General features: G+C 46.0%; 1 protein-coding gene across 5 annotated transcripts in view; it reads right to left on the bottom strand.

Annotated features, from left to right (window-relative positions):
* The window catches only part of FER (FER tyrosine kinase), a 2,139,903-nt gene that overhangs the window by 771,091 nt on the left and 1,350,181 nt on the right, over positions 1-18,631 (bottom strand). For all 5 annotated transcript variants that reach the window (XM_069625481.1, XM_069625479.1, XM_069625480.1 and 2 more), the window contains one exon: positions 6,518-6,633. In XM_069625481.1, coding sequence (XP_069481582.1) covers positions 6,518-6,633 — 116 coding nt within the window. The remainder of the gene's footprint in view (positions 1-6,517; positions 6,634-18,631) is intronic.

Raw genomic sequence — 18,631 nt, 5'->3', positions numbered from 1 at the left:
TGTTGTCCCTTCTTTAGTAATGAGTCGTCTTGACTATTGTAATTCCTTGTTCCTGGCTCAACCAGCTTACGTCCTTCATCGCCTGCAGTTAGAGCAAAATCTGGCTGCCGCGTTGCTACCAACTCTGCTTTCGGGATTCACATTTCCCCAGTCCTGCGCTCACTCCATTGGCTGCCGGTACAGAAACAGATTATTTTCAAATCCCTCTGTATTGTGCAGCAAGCTTATCATGGAGTGGGAGCAGAATTCTTGCCAGAGACATTTCAGCACTACCTTCCTAGCCGTCCTCTGAGATCTTGTGATGCCCGGCTCGTAGTCATTCCTCGATTGCGACAGGATCCTCTGGGTGACCGTTCCTTCTCGGTGGCTGTGACCAAGTTGTGGAATGCTTTGCCATTGTCAATCCGGGAAACTGACAACCATTTCAGCTTTTGTTGATGCTTAAAAACCCTACTCTTCTAGGCTTCTCTGTTACTGATGTTTCCTCAGCGCCATGATGCCCTGATGAACGTGCACTTTACAAATACCTGTAATATAACATAACAGACATTAGGAATGAGATGTCAGGAGGTAGCTGGAGAGAGGCTCCAGGAGTCGGTCGGAGAAAGACAGTAGGAGTCGGTTGGAGAAAGGTAGCAGGAGTCGGTTTGAGAAAGGCAGCAGGAGTCGGTTGGAGAGAGGCAGAAGGAGTCGGTTGGAGAGAGGCAGCAGGAGTTGGTTGGAGAGAGGCAGCAGGAGTTGGTTGGAGAGAGGCATCAGGCGTCGGTTGGAGAGAGGCATCAGGCGTCGGTTGGAGAGGGGCATCAGGCATCAGTTGGAGAGGGGCATCAGGCGTCAGTTGGAGAGGGGCATCAGGCGTCAGTTGGAGAGGGGCATCAGGCGTCAGTTGGAGAGGGGCATCAGGAGTCGGTTGGAGAGTGGCATCAGGAGTCGGTTGGAGAGGGGCATCGGAAGTTGGAGGCATCAGGATGAAGTGGGAGGGAGGCAAAAGGAGGTGGTCGCAGTGAGGTTTCAGGACGTGATGGGAGTCACCTGAGGAGGTGACAGGATTGACACCTCAGGAGCCAGGAGAGAACCTAAAGGAGTAGACAGGTGGTAGCTAGCAAGAGCAGGAAGAAATGAGGAAGGAATGAGAGGGCATGTATACCCCAAGGAAGGAGCTATGGGCCAAACCCTGAGCTGAAAGGTTCAATATTGCAGTGAGAGAAAGAACACATACATGGCGTGGCGTTGAAGGTAGAAGGAGCAGAACAACAGTACAGGGGGTGCTACAGATGGAGGACAGAAGGAGCTTAAGCAAGACTGGTAATAAGGCCCTCGAACACCTCCAAGAAAATTGGGGCCCTGAAACCCTGGTGGCTCTGCCTTCCAGTACAGGAGATACTCTACCAGTATCTGCAGCTTATGTCAGAGAAACAACCACTGCAAGAACCTGCAGGAAGGGATACCACAAAGAGATCAACATGAACACTTTCAGAAGGAGAACCACAGGGCCTGACGGGGAAATGTTAATAAATGTAGAAGGGATCAACTAAATTGGTGGAACTGTAGACAAAACCTTGCCCTATCATGTTGTGTGTGCTTACGTTTGACATCTAAAAGAAAAGGTCATTTTTCTGGACCCAGTTGGCTGCAAGACACTACCTAAATATGCAGATTCCTCATCTTTGATATCTATCGCTCAGCACAGCTGCAATTTGGAAAATGTTACTCTGCATATGCTCTGCCCAACGCCTCTACATGCCCTTTGCAGAATAGAAGATTGCGGCCAATATATACAGAGGCGAAGTGCACCATGATCTTAGATCCACCCTTTTCCCCTAGCACTCCGACGATAAGGGACGGCAAAAAAAAGGTTTACTACCTATCTGCCAAATGGGGCAGGTAAGGAGGGTGATGAGGATTCTGTGGAAGGTACATTAATCAGAAAGAACACTACAGAGAGTTAAGTGAATTGTTCTTCTAATTGATTGCTTACTCGCAATGATTCATCATCGTTGACAAACTCTCACAGCAGTACATATACCTGGGGGTGGTAGGACAGCAAGGACACCACCTAAACCAGAAAATTCTGAAGGACAGCCCTGCAAAAACGAGTTCTTGATCCAACTAAGAATCTAAACAATCTTTAGCGAATGTGTGCAAAGAAGCCCACGTAGATGCCCGACCAATGTCCAGAACATGGACTCCACATTGCAGAGGCAATAAAGACAGATCATGTGAGGATCTTAGGCAGACATCTGATGTCTGCAGATGATGCAGGATTTAAACCCTGTAACCTTCAATGGATTCAGAATAATGTTGAAACAACAACAAATGAGAAAACTTTGAAAGAAAGGTGTTCCTAAAGCGAGCAAACTGTGCTGAAATAAGGTTACTATAGTTACAGGGTGCAATAACTCTATTTATACTGGCCTTACTGTCATGTCTGGCGTAACGCATGTAGGAGCGTCAGGCGGAGCTGCACTGCGCCCTCTGCTGGCAGAAAGGTCTCAGATTAGCAGCTGCGCTAGGAGTTGGATATCAAATATGAGGAATCCAATAGAAATATATTTAGAAAATGGGGTGTTAGTTGTTAGACCAAATAACCAAATTGGACAGTCTTTCAATGTTTAAAAAAACGAAAACAACTAATTGTGACTCAGTCAATTAGTTATACAAAGTAGTTGACTATCTCCAAATTACAAAGACCTAAACTCGATATACCTGTCGGAAAATGCCATTTGGTACAAAGCTGCTAAGAATGTGTTGTGAAGGCGTCATGAAGCAAGACACAGACAACAGACTCAAAGTTCAAACAAAAATGGTTCATTAACTTAAATGTCAGGATGGTTGAAGGCCTAACTTGCCCTATGCCAAGGTAGGATTTCCCTACTTAAAGAAAATGAGGATAGTCTGAGTCACCAAGTTCAACTTAAAAGTCTGTCTGTGTCCAAAACCTATACTTTCCCTCAGAACTGAAGCTATACAATGTGTAGGGATGTCAGCATCAAAAGAAACAGTGTTCCAAATAAAGTTCTGAGCTTCTTCCAGCTCCTGGCTTTCTTTCCAGCTTCCCTTGCCCAAGTTCACAACAGTTCCACAAAGTCCCGGGGTTCCCTTCCCCCAGAAGAGAACACGGTTCCACAATGGCCTCAGGGTTCTCTTTTCCTTAGGCCTCACCAACATTTCCCTTCCCCAAGACTTCAGCTTGCTCAGTTTGCCAACTTATAATTAGTTCACTCTCTCAATATTCAAAACCAGTTGCAGATCTACTTTACACTCCTTCTGGTTTCTTGATAGTTCATACAGATTGCGTTCTTCTGCTTCACTTCAGCATTCTCTTTCATACACTTGGATTTGCTCTCTGTATGTTTCTTTGGCTATCACAGATTGGCTATCCTGGTCTAGGCACAGTTGTCACACCGCACATTCCACCCATTATAGATCACACAACCAGTAACCCTACGCTTGCATGCCCACACAGGTTCTTATGTAAATGCAACTGTGTTCTGGTTCGCATTCACTTAGCTCTCTCCTTGTCAACCGTTTAGATTTGCCACAATGTGTTTTCCTCTTTGCCAGTCTCTTGGCTTTGCTACAATGTGTTCTTGCATACAGTTAACTTTGTGGTGCTGCCTTTCTTTCACCGCATTGCTTTCATACTTTTCAGCATTATTCAAACTTTGCTTTTCATTGCATTTCTTAAGATTCGTTCTTTGCCTTCAATAGATTGCACGTGTACTTCACACAAACTTGTCATCAGTTTCATTTAGTCGGTTTTTAATAGTTCTGAGCTTTTCTTTTGTTGCTCACAGTTCATCTTATTCACAATTTTCATTACAACCCCTTGCTTTGGGTTCACCATACTTTGCATCTCATCTTTTGGCATTCACTTTTGCTTTCTAACAAACCCCAGGAGCATGCCGGTTCGAGTGTTTCCTGTTGTGCACTCACTGGTCCCTGGTGACTCCTCTGGCCAGCTGCTTTCTCTTCTTCTGTTCTGCCGATAAGTTTCCTTTGGACTGTGAGCCCCCATTTGCACTTCGATCCATTCTCTGTGGGTTGCTGGCAGCTCTGCCGGCTTCCCGTGGACGCTGCCGGTAGCTTGCAGCTGCTTGACTTCTTCTGTGTCTGCAGCTCCTGCTGCAGACACCTGACCAATGAGGGTCCAACTGCTGTGGCTCTCTCACGACACGCCCAGGCCTTAGCACCACAGCTCCTTCGGGATACTCGCCGGCATCCTCGATCCCCAGGCAGAACATATGCGGATGCCTCCTTCTGCACAGGATTCTCCCCTCAGGGTCACAGCGCTTAGCCAGACATCTCTCCTGCTGGTCTCTCTGTTCTCCTCTCGGCTACACCAGCAACCATTTGACAGGTTGCAGGTGCGAGTCCTCAGGTACAATGCCTGATCATAGTTAGTGGAGTACTCTAGACATGCCTGACCCTTACACCAGTCTGCAGGCTTCTTCCTTGTGTCAGTACTAGAGTGGTGAAATTATATGTTGTTGGCGTGCACTTCTAGTCGCTGCTTCCTCGTCACAGTGCTATAATGGTATGAATGATGATATATGGCATGACAAAACAGGGAAGTGGAAGGAGAGAATTGCTGCGGGGGGATCAGAGGGGAGAAAGTGCAGGTAACTCAATAAGTGCAGCCAATGAGTGGCTCATAAGTGCAGAGAGAAGGGACTGCAGTGTTGCAGATACAGACCATAGGTGCTGGGGGAACCAGGAGGCAGTGCGAGGGCAAATGGACATGCAGGAGCCTGGGCCCAAGTTCTGACTGTAGCCAGGGGACCAGTGCGTGGGGCAGTCGGAACATCAGCAGCAGAGAGGAACAGAGACAGCGGAAGCAAAAAGGAATGTCTTGAGTTGCTTCCAGAACCGGAGGCGGCTCTGCTTAAGTTTGAGAGAGGCAGGGAGGCTGTTCCAGAGGGAAGCCCCAGCCAAAGAGAGAGATCTGCCCCCAACTCTCTGCTTGGAAAAACATCTGACCCTCAGAGAGTTGGAAGTGGATGAGCGGAGAGTTCGAGAAGGGAGATGTTTAGGAAGAGAGAGTTGGAGGTAGCACGGTCCCAGGCTGCAGAAAGTCTTGTGGACAATGCAAAGGGTCTTGAAGTTGATCCTTGCCGTCACAGGGAGCCAGTGAAGAGATTTCAGAGCATGAATGAGGTGAAATGAGGAGAAATGGTTTGCAATAGCCTATAAATGCAGGGGCAGATTGACTTTCACCGGGAAAAACGAGATACCATGTCTTGCCCGCAGATAGCCTCTCCCTAATCACCAAGGTCCCTCCACCCAGGTGATCCTCACTCGCACCTCCACCCCCAAGTTCAGGATCCAAAAGCAATGGCCTTTCCCTGGCCATTTGAACAGAGGATCCAAAGGGGGTAGGTGCGAGGATCCCCTCAGCTTTCTCACAGTGGCTGCTTGATGAAAAATGTTTTGGACACAGCAGTCATGGCAAGCCTGAACCCGCAGACCCAGGTTCCAAATCTAGTACTGCATTTTGCATAATGATCCTTAAGTTGACTACTTTGCTTACAGAGCTCTTTCACAGGCATAAGGCAGACAGCGTTAAAAAAAAGTGGTGTACATTAGAATGTCATAAGGTTGACATTCTAAAAAATGCATGTCATTATTTATATTGAAGGGCACAGATAACATTATTTTGGATTGACTCTGCCTTCTGTTACCGAATTTGAACAGCATGACCACCCTTAAGTTTGGTAATATCATCAAGTAACTCAAGAGCGTGCAAGTGTCAGAAGGAAGTGTTGCATAAAGGTTTATACTGTTTACATATATAGCATGAAAAAAAGATTTGATTATAACAATGACCACAGTAGAAAATATGGAACAGCTCATCCACCAGCAGCAAGAACCATAGTAGCAACCACATTAAAAAAACAACTATCTTGGAGATTGAAAACAATGCTCATTCAACATGTCTTAGTTCGTCCTGGGATCAGATCAACAAGTATGGGCCAGACCCATTTCAAGACCACCATAAAGATACCCCATAACAATATGTAGGGAGAAGTACTGTAAATTGTACAGGTCCATGCAAGGGCACTGGAAGAAAGAAAAGACAGACCACTGCACAAATCAACGATCTGGGCAGACAAGAGTCGTATTTTAGAATCTCCAGTATACCAAATTCGCAAACTCTGCCCCAAAAGAAGAAAAAAGTTCAAAAGAAGGTCTATAGGAATCTGAAACGTCATAACAAGTTAGGAAATGGAGCATACAAACAAGCAGTTTCAAAAAAGATTCAAACATAAAACTACCCTTTCCTGTACAACCCGGCTTTGTCGCACATGAGATAAAACATAATTAACTTAGGGATCAAGATAGTGATTATAAACATTGATTCACATATTTAATATAATAGTATAAGTCTAAGTAGTTTAATTCTTTACTGAAGACCGATCCTCAATTTATAGGTAATGGTGATGAACAGTGAGGTAAGCATTCTTAACATTTTCATTTTGTTCTAAATACAGCTTTTATATCAGAGTGGAAATCTCACCTGGCTTCTGATAGGAATTTCATTTTCAGCTCCTGGGGCAGATCTTCTTTACAGGTTTTTACTGCGACAGGGGTTTTGTCCTTTAACGTCCCCTTAAATACTTCACCAAAATTACCCTGCAATATAATATATAGTTACATGTACAGTATTTCTTATTCGTCAGTTACATATGTAAGGAATGATCAATGTGGGTGATACTGCTGACAGCAAACATGTATGCTTACTCTGGACAGTTCTCTCCCATGTGTACCAATGGTACCAGCAATTATATTTAAAGTAAGAAGGGAACCTTAATTTTGACCCACCCACCGACCCAAACGGTCATCCTTTTCAATACAAATTTGATTTTATTATGTGGTACCTGAACTCAAAATTAGCTATGTGAATGTTTTATGACAGGAAAAGGCTGGGATTAGCAGTGTTGCAGTTGTGTATATGGCTTCTGATCAGTCTACCAGTGAAGAGGTGAGCTTTATTAGTTTTCCAAATGGATGAATATATGCTTCGGTTCTTAAGAGGGAACCAGTACTAGATTTTGGAAGTAATAGCCTGGGGGTCTTTTAGCCTGCATTGCTGCCTTTTAAGCACAGACGTTTAGGTTCCAATGATTTTCTGTGGTTCGGGGGTTGGGGGGGATGGTCATGTGGAATTCAGTGAATTGTGATTACTGGGTTACCCTGGTATTCTCCAATTCTCTATACAACAACACATGGAAAATACTTTAAAAAAAAGAAGCTTACATTTTCAATGGAATCCAATATTTGGTCACACTGTACTTGTCATCAACATTTGAAATATCTGCCAATGACGCACACTTTTTCCCGATAAGAGACCGGTTATCCTGGCAACCGATCATTGGGTGCTTTTATTTTTCAATGCCAATACGCCTAAAGACAAACTTAAGACACCTCTCAGCTTTCTCAGTGGTGTGGTGCTAGATGGAAACTGTGCAGCCCATCCACAATTTTCTTTTTTTTATTGCAAAATTGTATTGATGTTCTGATATTCTTTATGATGCGGGAGAGCCCAGTATTCAGAAGTAAAACTTTTCATATCATAATTTCAAATATCCCCCCACTCCTCAGGAGTACATTTAGGTGTCAAAATTATTTTAACGAGGTATTGAGAAAGCACACAAATTAACAACAGTATCAATACCAATAATGAGTACATAAATACATAAGGAGTACATAGGGCAGCTTCACCAGGTTAATGGCTCACAATCGAACTGGGCACGTCAGAGTTAAAATCTTCTTGAGCGTGTTTTAGGAAAGGTGCTCAAGTAGCCGTGAACGAGCAAAGAAGAGAGTTCTTCGTGTTAGCTGTGAGCTTTTCCATTGCGAGAATGGTCCACACTGTGTCCAGCCATAGAGTTATTGAGAGGGGGATGCAGTTCTCCACCAAAGATGGAGAACTGTCAACTTGGCCATGAACAATAGGTGTGTCAATAGCTTACGCTCTGCTCTCGTAAAGTGCTGTTCTAGTGAGGCATTGATGCCCATAACACAGAGCATTGTGTCCCCTGGTACCTCTACCCCTATTAGCCTCAGCTTGGATCTGAACTCAAGTCCAAAGTCTTGTATTTCCGGACATACCCAGAGGGTATGTAGTAGGGTACCCTCCACAACCATTTTAGCACATCTTAGAAGTGGTAGGCCGAGAAGGCGGGATGGGGTTCGATTCCACATAATCAGTAGTTTGCCCGTGTTTCCACCAGACATGGGCAAAGCATGGAAGAAGCACCCCTATATATCCTGCCCCAGTCTTCCGGTGGTATCACCTCTCCCAGCTCCCTCTCCCAACCATTAGCGATTCCCATCACAGCCTTGCAGTCCTCAAAGGATCTAATCTTCTCATTGCCCAAAGCCTTGTCTATCCATTGTGGGAAGCCCTTGCCATTCCTGATGGGGATAAAATCATCATTGTGAATTAGCCAAGTGAACAGGGATGGGAAGGAGCATGACTCAGCTGATTTACTCAAATTGTCCCATACCTCAAGTGCAGTCTTAGTGATGGGGTTAATATATATAGACCCTGTGCTCTCCTATGTCTTGGCAACCATGGTGGGGTCTGTAGTAGCTAAAGCGGCCCTGCTGCATGGGTCACGTTGGCCTCAGCTTCGGCATGCAGCAAATAAGGAGATTAGACACAGCTTATTGTATTAGACAGAAAATACACAGCATACAGTGATCAAATGATAAAAAGGAAAATACGGCAGGACAAGTGGCAGGCAGTCGGCACTCAGAGCTCTCAAGGGACAGCCCCTAGAGCACGGGTTGTATAGCATATCCTATGCAATCACTAATATATTATAGCATTTGCACAATGGTGGGAGGTACATGGCATGGAGAGTTGACACTCTAAAGAAAAAAAATTCCTTAACACTGCCCGGCCAAATGCTGCATCCGACCTGGTGCTGGCATCCAAGCAGTAGTGCTTGCAGAAGGGCGAGGGAGTAGTCCACGTGGCCGCCTTGCTGATAACCTGCCACGGAACGTATCTTTGGAAAGCTGCTCCCGTGGCCTTAGCTCTGATGGATTGGGCATGCTTATTTGCTGGTAACGGAATGTGCTGCCCCTCACATGACTCCTTTATGGCCATAACCATCCACCTTGTTATGGAAGCCTTGGAGGTCTGACAGCCTGATTTTGACTCCCCAAAGGTGACAAAGAGGGTGTCTGATTTGCAGAAGCTCTTGGTTCTGTCCAGGTAGAAGTTTAGAGACCCTCTGATCTCTGAACAGTGCAGTACCCTCGGAGCGTCTTCCTTAGGGCCCACCAAGAAAGTGTTTTTTTTATTACATTTTTATAAACAACAAACAATAACAAACCACACATTGGTGTACATTACCATATTACAGTATCAATACAGCATCCTCTACCAAAACTACCGCCCAACTCCCATCAACTCACGCTGTGCACAGTGTCCTTAGGATGTACTTCTCAACTTACACTGCATATACCTCTCACCCTGTAGTCTGCATAGCAGTTTCCCCTTCCTCTCGTGCAAAAACATCATAGGTAGGTCAATCCATCTTTGGATGTCCATTCCCTCTTCTAACCTTTGTTCCTCCAGTGCCTTTTCCCATACTCCAGTTTCTGCTGTTACCCATTTTTCCAAATCCTTCCACCATCTCGTAACGTTCGGTCCCTTCGCATCCTTCCACCTTATAGCTATAGTGCGTTTGGCCAGTATGCACATCAAATCCTTAATCTTGTTCAGAAGTTTATCCTGCACACTCCTTTTAAATCGGCCCAGTATGCAAGCCTCTAGGGTTTGGATATCAAGGTCGATACCCCCTTGAGCCGCTTCATGTGCCACCCCCTCCAGAACACCTGTACCATTGGGAATCCCCAGAACATGTGTGAGCCCCGCCTCTTCAAACCTGCATCTAGGACATTCTTGTTGGTTGGCTCCTTTGAATTTTGCAATGGCAGCCGGTGTGAGATACGGTCTCTGCGTAATGTAAAGTTGTATTAGTGGCAATCTGGCGTTTTTAGAGACTTTCTTATGATACACCTTTATGCCTTTCCATTCCACATCCAAAAACCTTTTGCCCAATTCCCTTTCCCATCTCTCCCCACATTTAAATTCTTCCCTCGAGTTGCGTTCTATCAATATCTTGAACATCCTAGAGATGGCGTGTCCCCCCTCCGCAATAGTAAGCAATGTCTCTATTTCTTCACTCCCTATGGTCTCCTCAGTGCTCTTCGGCCACCTGTCTTTGAACACCCTTATCACCGCATTGTGCAGCAAGAAATGGACACTATGCAAAACCGTAACCTCTTGCAGCTCGGCAAACTTCATCATCCCTTTTACATTCCTCAGGTCCCCGACCGTAGCTATGGCGCATAATTCTTATTGTTATAACACCACTGCCCTGCTAACTGGCATACCTTCCATAATCGCCGCAATGGGGGTCTGCGGAGAGAGTGGATCCATCCGTCCCATGGCTTTGCAAGTTCTTTTTCAAATTTGGATGCCCATTTCCACCAGGTAAGGATATCTATGTTGTTCTCTGGGAGGAAACCAAATTAAATCTCTGGGGTATCTCTTGTTAATGGCTGGCTGTAAAAGTGCAGTTTCTGCCGTCGGATCATCTGCCATCCATTGCACTACATATTGTGGTTGGCACGCCAGAAAGTACAACTCGAAATTCGGTACCTTCAACCCCCCCCCCCCGTGTTCGTATAGCCTTTGCAGTACACTCAGTGCCACTCTGTCTACCCTCTCGCCAACAGAAGCCCCTACATAACTTATCTAAGTCTCAGAAAAATTGCCTTGGAATATTGTACAGGACATTCCCAAAACAATTCATGAGCCTCGGCAGCTCCACCATTTTTTAGCAATGCTGCTGTCCCCATCACAGACAAAGGCAACCTGCCCCAAAACCCTATTGAGTTCACCAGCCCATTTTTAGCCTGTAGCGTGTTAAATTCATACTCTCGTTTGGGATTGTGATATACGTTGATCCCCAAGTACCTGAAGGAGATCTTACTCCATAGCAGGGGAAGGTCCAGCACGTCCTCCCTTGCCACTTTTGCCATCTTAGCCAGTGGGAACAGGCATGACTTGTTCTGGATTATCCCGATTCCCCTCAATACACCAAAGTTGTCCAGCACCTCCAGTACATAAAGCAGATTTATCTCTAGGTTACACAGGTATAGCAACATGTCATCAGCGTACATGGACACTATGTGCCTCATCCCATCTACTTCAATACCAGCATCTCTATATTCCTGCCTCAAGTAGGCTGCTATAATATACAGCATGGGGGACAGGGGGCATCCTTGTCTCGTACCTCTATACAATTGCCTTATCTGAGTACGTGCTCCCCGTCCTGACCCTGGCCATTGGTTTAGTATATATAAGCTGAACTCACTTCATATACTTCGGTCCTATTCGCATCCTTACCATTGTGGCATACAACCAATCCCAATTAACTGAATCGAATGCTTTAATTGCATCCAATGAAGCGACCACACAACGTGCTGCGCTGTCTTTTATGGTATAGATCACATGGTGCAACCTTCTCAGTTTCCGCAATATTCCTCTGTGGCACATACCAGTCTGGTCCGGATGGACCTGCAACGTTCTCACTCTATGGAGCCTAATAGCCAAAACTGCTGTAAGAATCTTGCTATCTTGGATCAGCAGTGACAGTGGTCGATAGGATCCACAGTCAGTATCTACCTTATTTGGCTTAAGTAGCAGGATTATCAGGGCTTCCCTCATAGTATCAGGGAGGATGTTCTCATACGCCCCATTATACAGCCTGGACAGCAGTAGTGCCAGCGTATCTATGTAGGCCTTCTAAAATTCTCCTGTTAAGCCACCCGGAACTGGGACCTTCCCATAGGGCAACGTTCGGATGGTGGCAACTACCTCTTCTGGGGTTATGGGCACCTCCGATGCATCTGGCTGCTGTGTATCCAGACGTGGCAGAGTGATAAAATCTAGGGCATCCTGTATTACCCTCATCATCTATTTGGGGGTCTGCATATATCGGCTATACTACTCCGAAAAATTAATGCCATTTTGCATATTTATTTCCTCTTGGGCAGAGTCCCAGATGGAGCATATAGGGAATCTTGTGTCCCTTCGTTTGAACAGCCAGGCTAGCAATCTACCGGTTTATCTCCTTGTGCGTGGTTCCTTTCTAGATATCTTGCATAGTTAAATTTCTACAACCTGTCCCACTGCACTAGGCATGCTTGCCTCAATCTAATTATCTCCTCTACATGCTCCTGGTCTGTAGTTGCTTCCCTCCCTAATAGTAACAATTTCTCCTCAATATTTTTCAAGTCGCCAACAAACAGTTTTTTTTCTAATGTACTCAGCAAATGCTCCATCTAGTAGCGATTCACTTCTCAAACTACATGTGGGTATGGGTGGTATGGGGCAAATACCCTCCCGTTTACTGTGAGTGAGGAATGGTCTGACAGGATCCTAGCTACATATTCTGCATCAGTAAATTCAGCCACATGCTACTCCCCTGCAAACAAGTAATCTATTCTCGTATAAACTTTATGTGGGGAGGAGTAGTGAGAATATCCCCTGACATTGCCCTGTTGTACTCTCCATAGATCCCTCAACTGGAAGTGTTCCAATAGTGAGTTTAATACTTTAGATGGTGGAGGCGGCCGTTTGTGTTTGGCATCAGATCTATCTATGGTGGGGTCAAGTGTGCAATTAAAATCCCCCCCGTATCTCCATATTCCATCCCTGTAAGGTCCTAGCCTAGCATACAATGACCTTAAGAAAACCGTGGTGTTGTGATTCGGCGCATAGGTGTTCACAATGCATATTTCATGACTTTTTATCATCCCATGTATCATAGCCATTCTACCTTTGTTATCCGTGTTTGTGTCCAACACTAAGTGGTATCGCTGGTTCAACCCAAATGAGAACCCCCCTTGCATACATCAAGCAACGACATTTGCCTGGAACAAAAACTCTACAACAAGAGAAAACTCGGAGGATCCTCTTTCACTCCCCTCGCACCGAAAATATGGAACAATTAACCGAAGAATATATGCAACACTGGAAACCACTTAGTATTCAGGAAACTGCTCAAATCGTGGCTTTTCACTGCATAACTAGATGAACACCCACAGAGGCGCACACACACCTGACAACAACAACAAGTGGAAACACTGATCCCAGACCCCGACAATAGATCAACTATACACAGAACCCAAGGAAGACAACCTACAACGTATCAAACCACAAGCTGAAAACGGAAGACCAAAGACGATTATCAACAGTGCCCCTGACAATCAGTCCCAAGCCCAGCAGACCATCGTCCAAATAGACAGCAAGGGAACATAGGGGCGGGCCAATCCTCAGCACCAACATTAGAAGGGAAAGACTAGACATAACCAGCCCCAGCAACCTAAGATCCATACAAAACAACCAGGAACGCACCTAACGGCTAGATATCCAAGATTTGTAGCCAACTACTAAGCACACCCACAGGTATCCCAACCAAATAAAACTAGACTTGCGAGAACCAGAAAATACAACCCACTAACCCAACCTGAAATCTCTTCTTACTTAATTCACCCGAAAACTCACACAACCATCTCTCGTCCAGCATACCGCCCACACTTCACCACACCGCAACAACAACAAACAACACAAACTGCATCAACAGCACACAAGGACTAGCTTCGATTCGACACTTCGAAAACCAAACTGAAGCCGCCAACAGCAGACCACTCTTCTCACTTTTCTTCTCCCTGTTCACCCAACTAACCTACCTCCCCTAAGCACCCTCCCTCTTGTTACAGATCCGCCTGGAGACCAACTCTGTTGATGACGGTGCGCTATATAAATACCTTTAACATTAACATTTAACATTAACATTAACATATGAAGAATAAGTGGAGCCCACCAACACTCCTCCCCACATGGTTGCCAAGGTTCTTCTGCTTTTGTGCATCTAAATGCGTCTCCGGTAGTAACACTATCTCCACTTCATTTTGCTTTATTAACATGTTTACTCTTCAGCGTTTGACGTAGTTAAGCCCACTAACATTCCATGTCATGATTTTGATTGACTGAGCCATTACTTTGCCATACCCAAGGAACTAGTGGGATCATCGGTCGAATACCAGTCTCAGTGGAGACTTCATGCAGCGTTTTTCCATATGTGCCAGGCAACCCTACCCTCCCACACCTCCTTCCCTCCCTAACTACCCTCCCCCTACAACTACGTCAAAATGAACTCAAACTTAACTTGTCCAGCTGTGCTAAACAGGACTTCCCCGTTTCTGCTCCATTCGACCTGGTCTGTAGCCTGGTCTCCTGGCCCCCTACAGGCGGGCACTGATTCAGTAACCCTAAAAACAACCTTTGTGGGAGTAGTGGGTTTGCGTGTAGCGTTCCCCTACCGAGCTTCCGTGTGTTCCCTGTACTGCTCCTGTCATCACTATACATATTCTATCGCTTCTCTATTACTTCTTTGCAATTTTCACATTGTAGTCTAAGTATATCTTCTCCCTGATATACATACATATCTGTGCATCATCAGTTATGGCATGGAGGACAGATTAGGTTCTCCTGGCTATTATCTAGATATTTTAACTTTTCTCTGCAGTTTTGGGGATGTGGGCACTGTCCATCCAATTCTGAGCTTCCATCGGTCTCTAGAAAAAGAGTGGTTTGCCATTGTAGAGTACCTTTAACTTTGCCGGGTATATCAACGTATACTTTAGGCCTGCATTCCTGAGTCTTGCTTTCATTTTTATATATTGGGCTCTTCTCTTTTGGACCTGAAAGGTATAGTCTGGGTACACTGAGATCACCGCCAAAGCTCTTTGTATTGTCCCTCCAGATCTGGACAAGGCTAGGATTTTCTCACAATCGTTGTAATTTAGGACTTTGGCTATTATTGGTCTGGGCGGTGCGCCGGGCGGTGCACCAGGCGGTGGCCATCTGATGAGGGAGCGGTGCACTGTTTCTATCGTGAATCCTTGCGTAAATTCCCCTGCTCCTATTTCTTGCAGTAGCAAGTTTTTGATGTATGTAGTAGGGTTGTACCCTTCCATTCCTACAGGCAATCCCACAAGTCTTATATTTTCTTGGCGTGCCCGACCTTCTGCATCTTCTGCCCTATCTTCCAGCAACTTGACCTTCTGCAGGAGGATGTCGATGTCTCTAGATGTCTGCACCCTAAACTCAGTATTTTCTTTGACATGTTCCTCCAACTTTCCAGTTCGTTCCACTATGGCACGTACATCTTGTCATAGTAGACCCACATCAATGCTCATGGCATCAATCTTGACTCTGAGTGTCGTTTGTAGCGCTGCAATGGCCTCCAGGATCTGTTGGTTCCCCGCATTCGCTGTGTCTGCGAGGGAGGAAGCCTGTTCCTTCATTCTATCTCCACTGACCCCCCCCCCTCTTGTCGGTGTGCTTTAGCTTTCGTGAAGGTTTCCACTGTGGTTTGCTTGTTTTTTTATTTGTTGCCTTTGGTTGTCATTGTACGGTATCAGGTAATATTATCCCCACCAGAAATATTGCTGTATATATGGTCATCGGGAACGGCCATAGGTGATATTTTTAGTGGGGATAATATTTGGGGTTATTGGGAGCAAGGGTTGCAGGGGTATCCCCCCGCTCCCTTTAAAATAATATGGGGGCTGAAGGGATGTTCCCCACAGGTTCCATGCGCTAATATTGCTGCAAAAATATGGCGATATTTTTGTATGGCGATATTTTTGCGTGGATATTCACACATGGAACCCATTGTAAGCCGTCAGCCTGAGTGGGACCACTGCTATCTAGTCCTTTAGAGGGGCTTATCTTCTCTATAGACTCTCCTCCATGATCCTTTGGATCACATCGGGATACTTCCACACTTTCTCTTGAGCAGCTTGGGGCCTCTCCTGATGACATCCGTGCAATGTTCTGCTAGGCTGGGCCAATTCCGTGCAGTGTGCCCTGTTAGAGGTGCCAGGCGCGATGTGCGTTACCGCCTTCTTTTCTCTGGGGTTCAGTGGCCCACACTGCTAGCCATCCAAAAGCCATGCGGTTGGAGTTACTCGAGCCGTACGAGTGTTGGCGGCCGGGCTTTGAACCTCTGTCGCGTACTAAAGCATTGTGAATGACCTGTTGAGTTGGCAAGTCCTATGTTGGCCCATGATTGACCATTGGTTACGATACCTCAGTGAAGACTCTCGAGCAGCACCGTGGGTGCCTGTACAGTATTTACACTGTTTCCAGTGGAGGATTAAAGTCCATTATCCCGTTCACCTACCCTCGACTTGGAACCTGGGGATTGGTTACGGGCCCATATGTGTTAAGAACAGGGCGAAGCACATTCCCTTTGCCCTACGTCCTGAAGAAGGTCTCCGACCGAAACACGTATCGACGCTTTTCTGTGAAAGATATCTGACCTCAATTTGGCATCGGATATACCACGACACCTAATATTAGGGACTGGGTCATTGTTGAATATATCAAATGAAGGGAAATAGTATTTTTCCAAAACCCATTGATGCATTAAACACCTCGGGTGTTCTTATTGTATGAATGTTTGAATGATTTTTGTATGTGGCTATGATTGCTGGTATGAAATTGTGTTTTTTTATCAATTTTTATGATATTTAGATGTTTTCTTGTGTAATGCAATTATGTAATAACATTTGAATATGTATTAAAAGAGTGTCATCCCTATTGGGGTAGGACCAAGCCTAATTTGCATATGGTTTTTCCCCTTTTGTAATGGCTTGGCAGGCTGAAAAACGATGGTCTGGAGGGTTGCCCAGAGCTTTGCCCGTGGTTATGATTAATTCAAAACCTTCCAGTCATCAACTTTCTGTTTTGCTGAAGTCACCCCGAGTGGGACGGGTATGCCCAGACGTGGGTCCCGAGTCTGCCGGGCCTAGAGACCCAAGATACTCCTCACTGATGACGCTCAACAAGGCTGAAACATGTCTGGGGATGCTTGTGGTCTCGTGCAGAAGGGATGTGACCTAGCAGTTCGGGCTGGACTGCCCCATTGGGGTAGGACCAAGCCTGATTTGCATATGGTTTTTCCCCTTCTGTAATGGCTTGGCAGGCTGAAAAACGATGGTCTGGAGGGTTGCCGAGAGCTTTGCCCGTGGTTATGATTAATTCAAAACCTTCCAGTCATCACCTTTCTGTTTTGCTAAAGTCACCCCGAGTGGGACGGGTATTCCCAGACGTGGGTCCTGAGTATGCCGGGCCTAGAGACCCAAGCTACTCCTCACTGATGACGCCCAACAAGGCTGAAACATGTCTGGGCATGCTTGTGGTTTCGTGCAGAAGGGATGTGACCTAGCAGTTCGGGCTGGACTGCCCCTATTGGGGTAGGACCAAACCTGATTTGCATATGGTTTTTCCCCTTCTGTAATGGCTTGGCAGGCTGAAACACGATGGTCTGGAGGGTTGCCCAGAGCTTTGCCCGTGGTTATGATTAATTCAAAACCTTCCAGTCATCACCTTTCTGTTTTGCTCAAGTTAGGCTGTGACAGGTGCAGATGCTTCAGGCAGACCTGTTCAGGAACCACGCTGCGAGAGCTAACTTCTGAAGGGGGGTTGGATGACTGTGCCCCCCTTCTGAGAGAGCAGGGGCGCTGGGCCAAGCGGGAGGTGTACAGGGGCCTGGTCCGACAGGCTGAGCAGCTCAGAGAACCAGGGCTGTGCTGGCCAACATGGGGCTATCAGGATGATCCGAAGGTTGCTCGACTCCCTGATCCTGCAAATGACCTTGTGCACCAGGGGAGTGGGGGCAAAAGCATTGCCATAAAAACAAACTTAAGTTAAGACAGATCATGCGGCCTGTAGCCAGTGAAACAATGACAAATATAAATGGCAGCTGTTTTTCACATCATTCAGGCCTGCAGCCAGTGATAGCCGAAGAATGGTTATTGAACATGCAGCACACGTTGTAGACAGAAAGCTAGTGTGCATGCTTGCTGGACGAATATGTCTTGGCCTAAACAAAGTCCAGGAAGTGGCGCTTTCCTGATCTAGCAGGTGAGCAAAACTGCAAACGGTAGCTGCTGCCGGTTTTCACTGCACACCAGTAGGTACGAGCGTTGACTTCACACTATTGAGTGTTACATCTGATAAGGAGTCAAGAACAGGAAATATGCAGACACAAATAGATGCATGGTGCATGTTTGCAGGTATGCAAGACTATGAAGAAACAAGTGACATAACTATCTCTTCGCTGAGCCAAGACCCATGGAATACAGTAGAAGCAGTCACTGAACTAGTACAAAACCCACTTAATGGAATTGTACATGTGAGACAGTATTCAACGAGCACAGTGACACTCTGAGCTTTAGGCCTTACTCTTTCAGATAGCGGATATGATGCACGCACACGGGTTTATAAGCCCTGAGCAAAAGGAGGGAGAGAGGTCAGTAGACTTGCCTGTCCATCGAGGTTAGCAGGGCCGGGGAAGAGTACAGAGCAGAGGAGTCCTGAGCAGAGCAGCAGCAGGAAGAAGACAGCCGGGCCCAGCTAAGCAGAACTGGTGAACCCCAGAAGGCGATGTTTCATGTGAAGCACATTCTGCTCTAAACGTGAGTGAAGGGTGGGGACTTGCTGAGTCCATTGAGACTGATGGCATGTAGT

This window comes from Ambystoma mexicanum, chromosome 6p (genome assembly GCF_040938575.1).
Source record: "Ambystoma mexicanum isolate Mex_15411 chromosome 6p, UKY_AmexF1_1, whole genome shotgun sequence".
Classification (NCBI taxonomy): domain Eukaryota; kingdom Metazoa; phylum Chordata; class Amphibia; order Caudata; family Ambystomatidae; genus Ambystoma; species Ambystoma mexicanum.
Note: the sequence above shows the minus strand (reverse complement) of the source record. Positions and strands in the feature narration are given on the sequence as shown.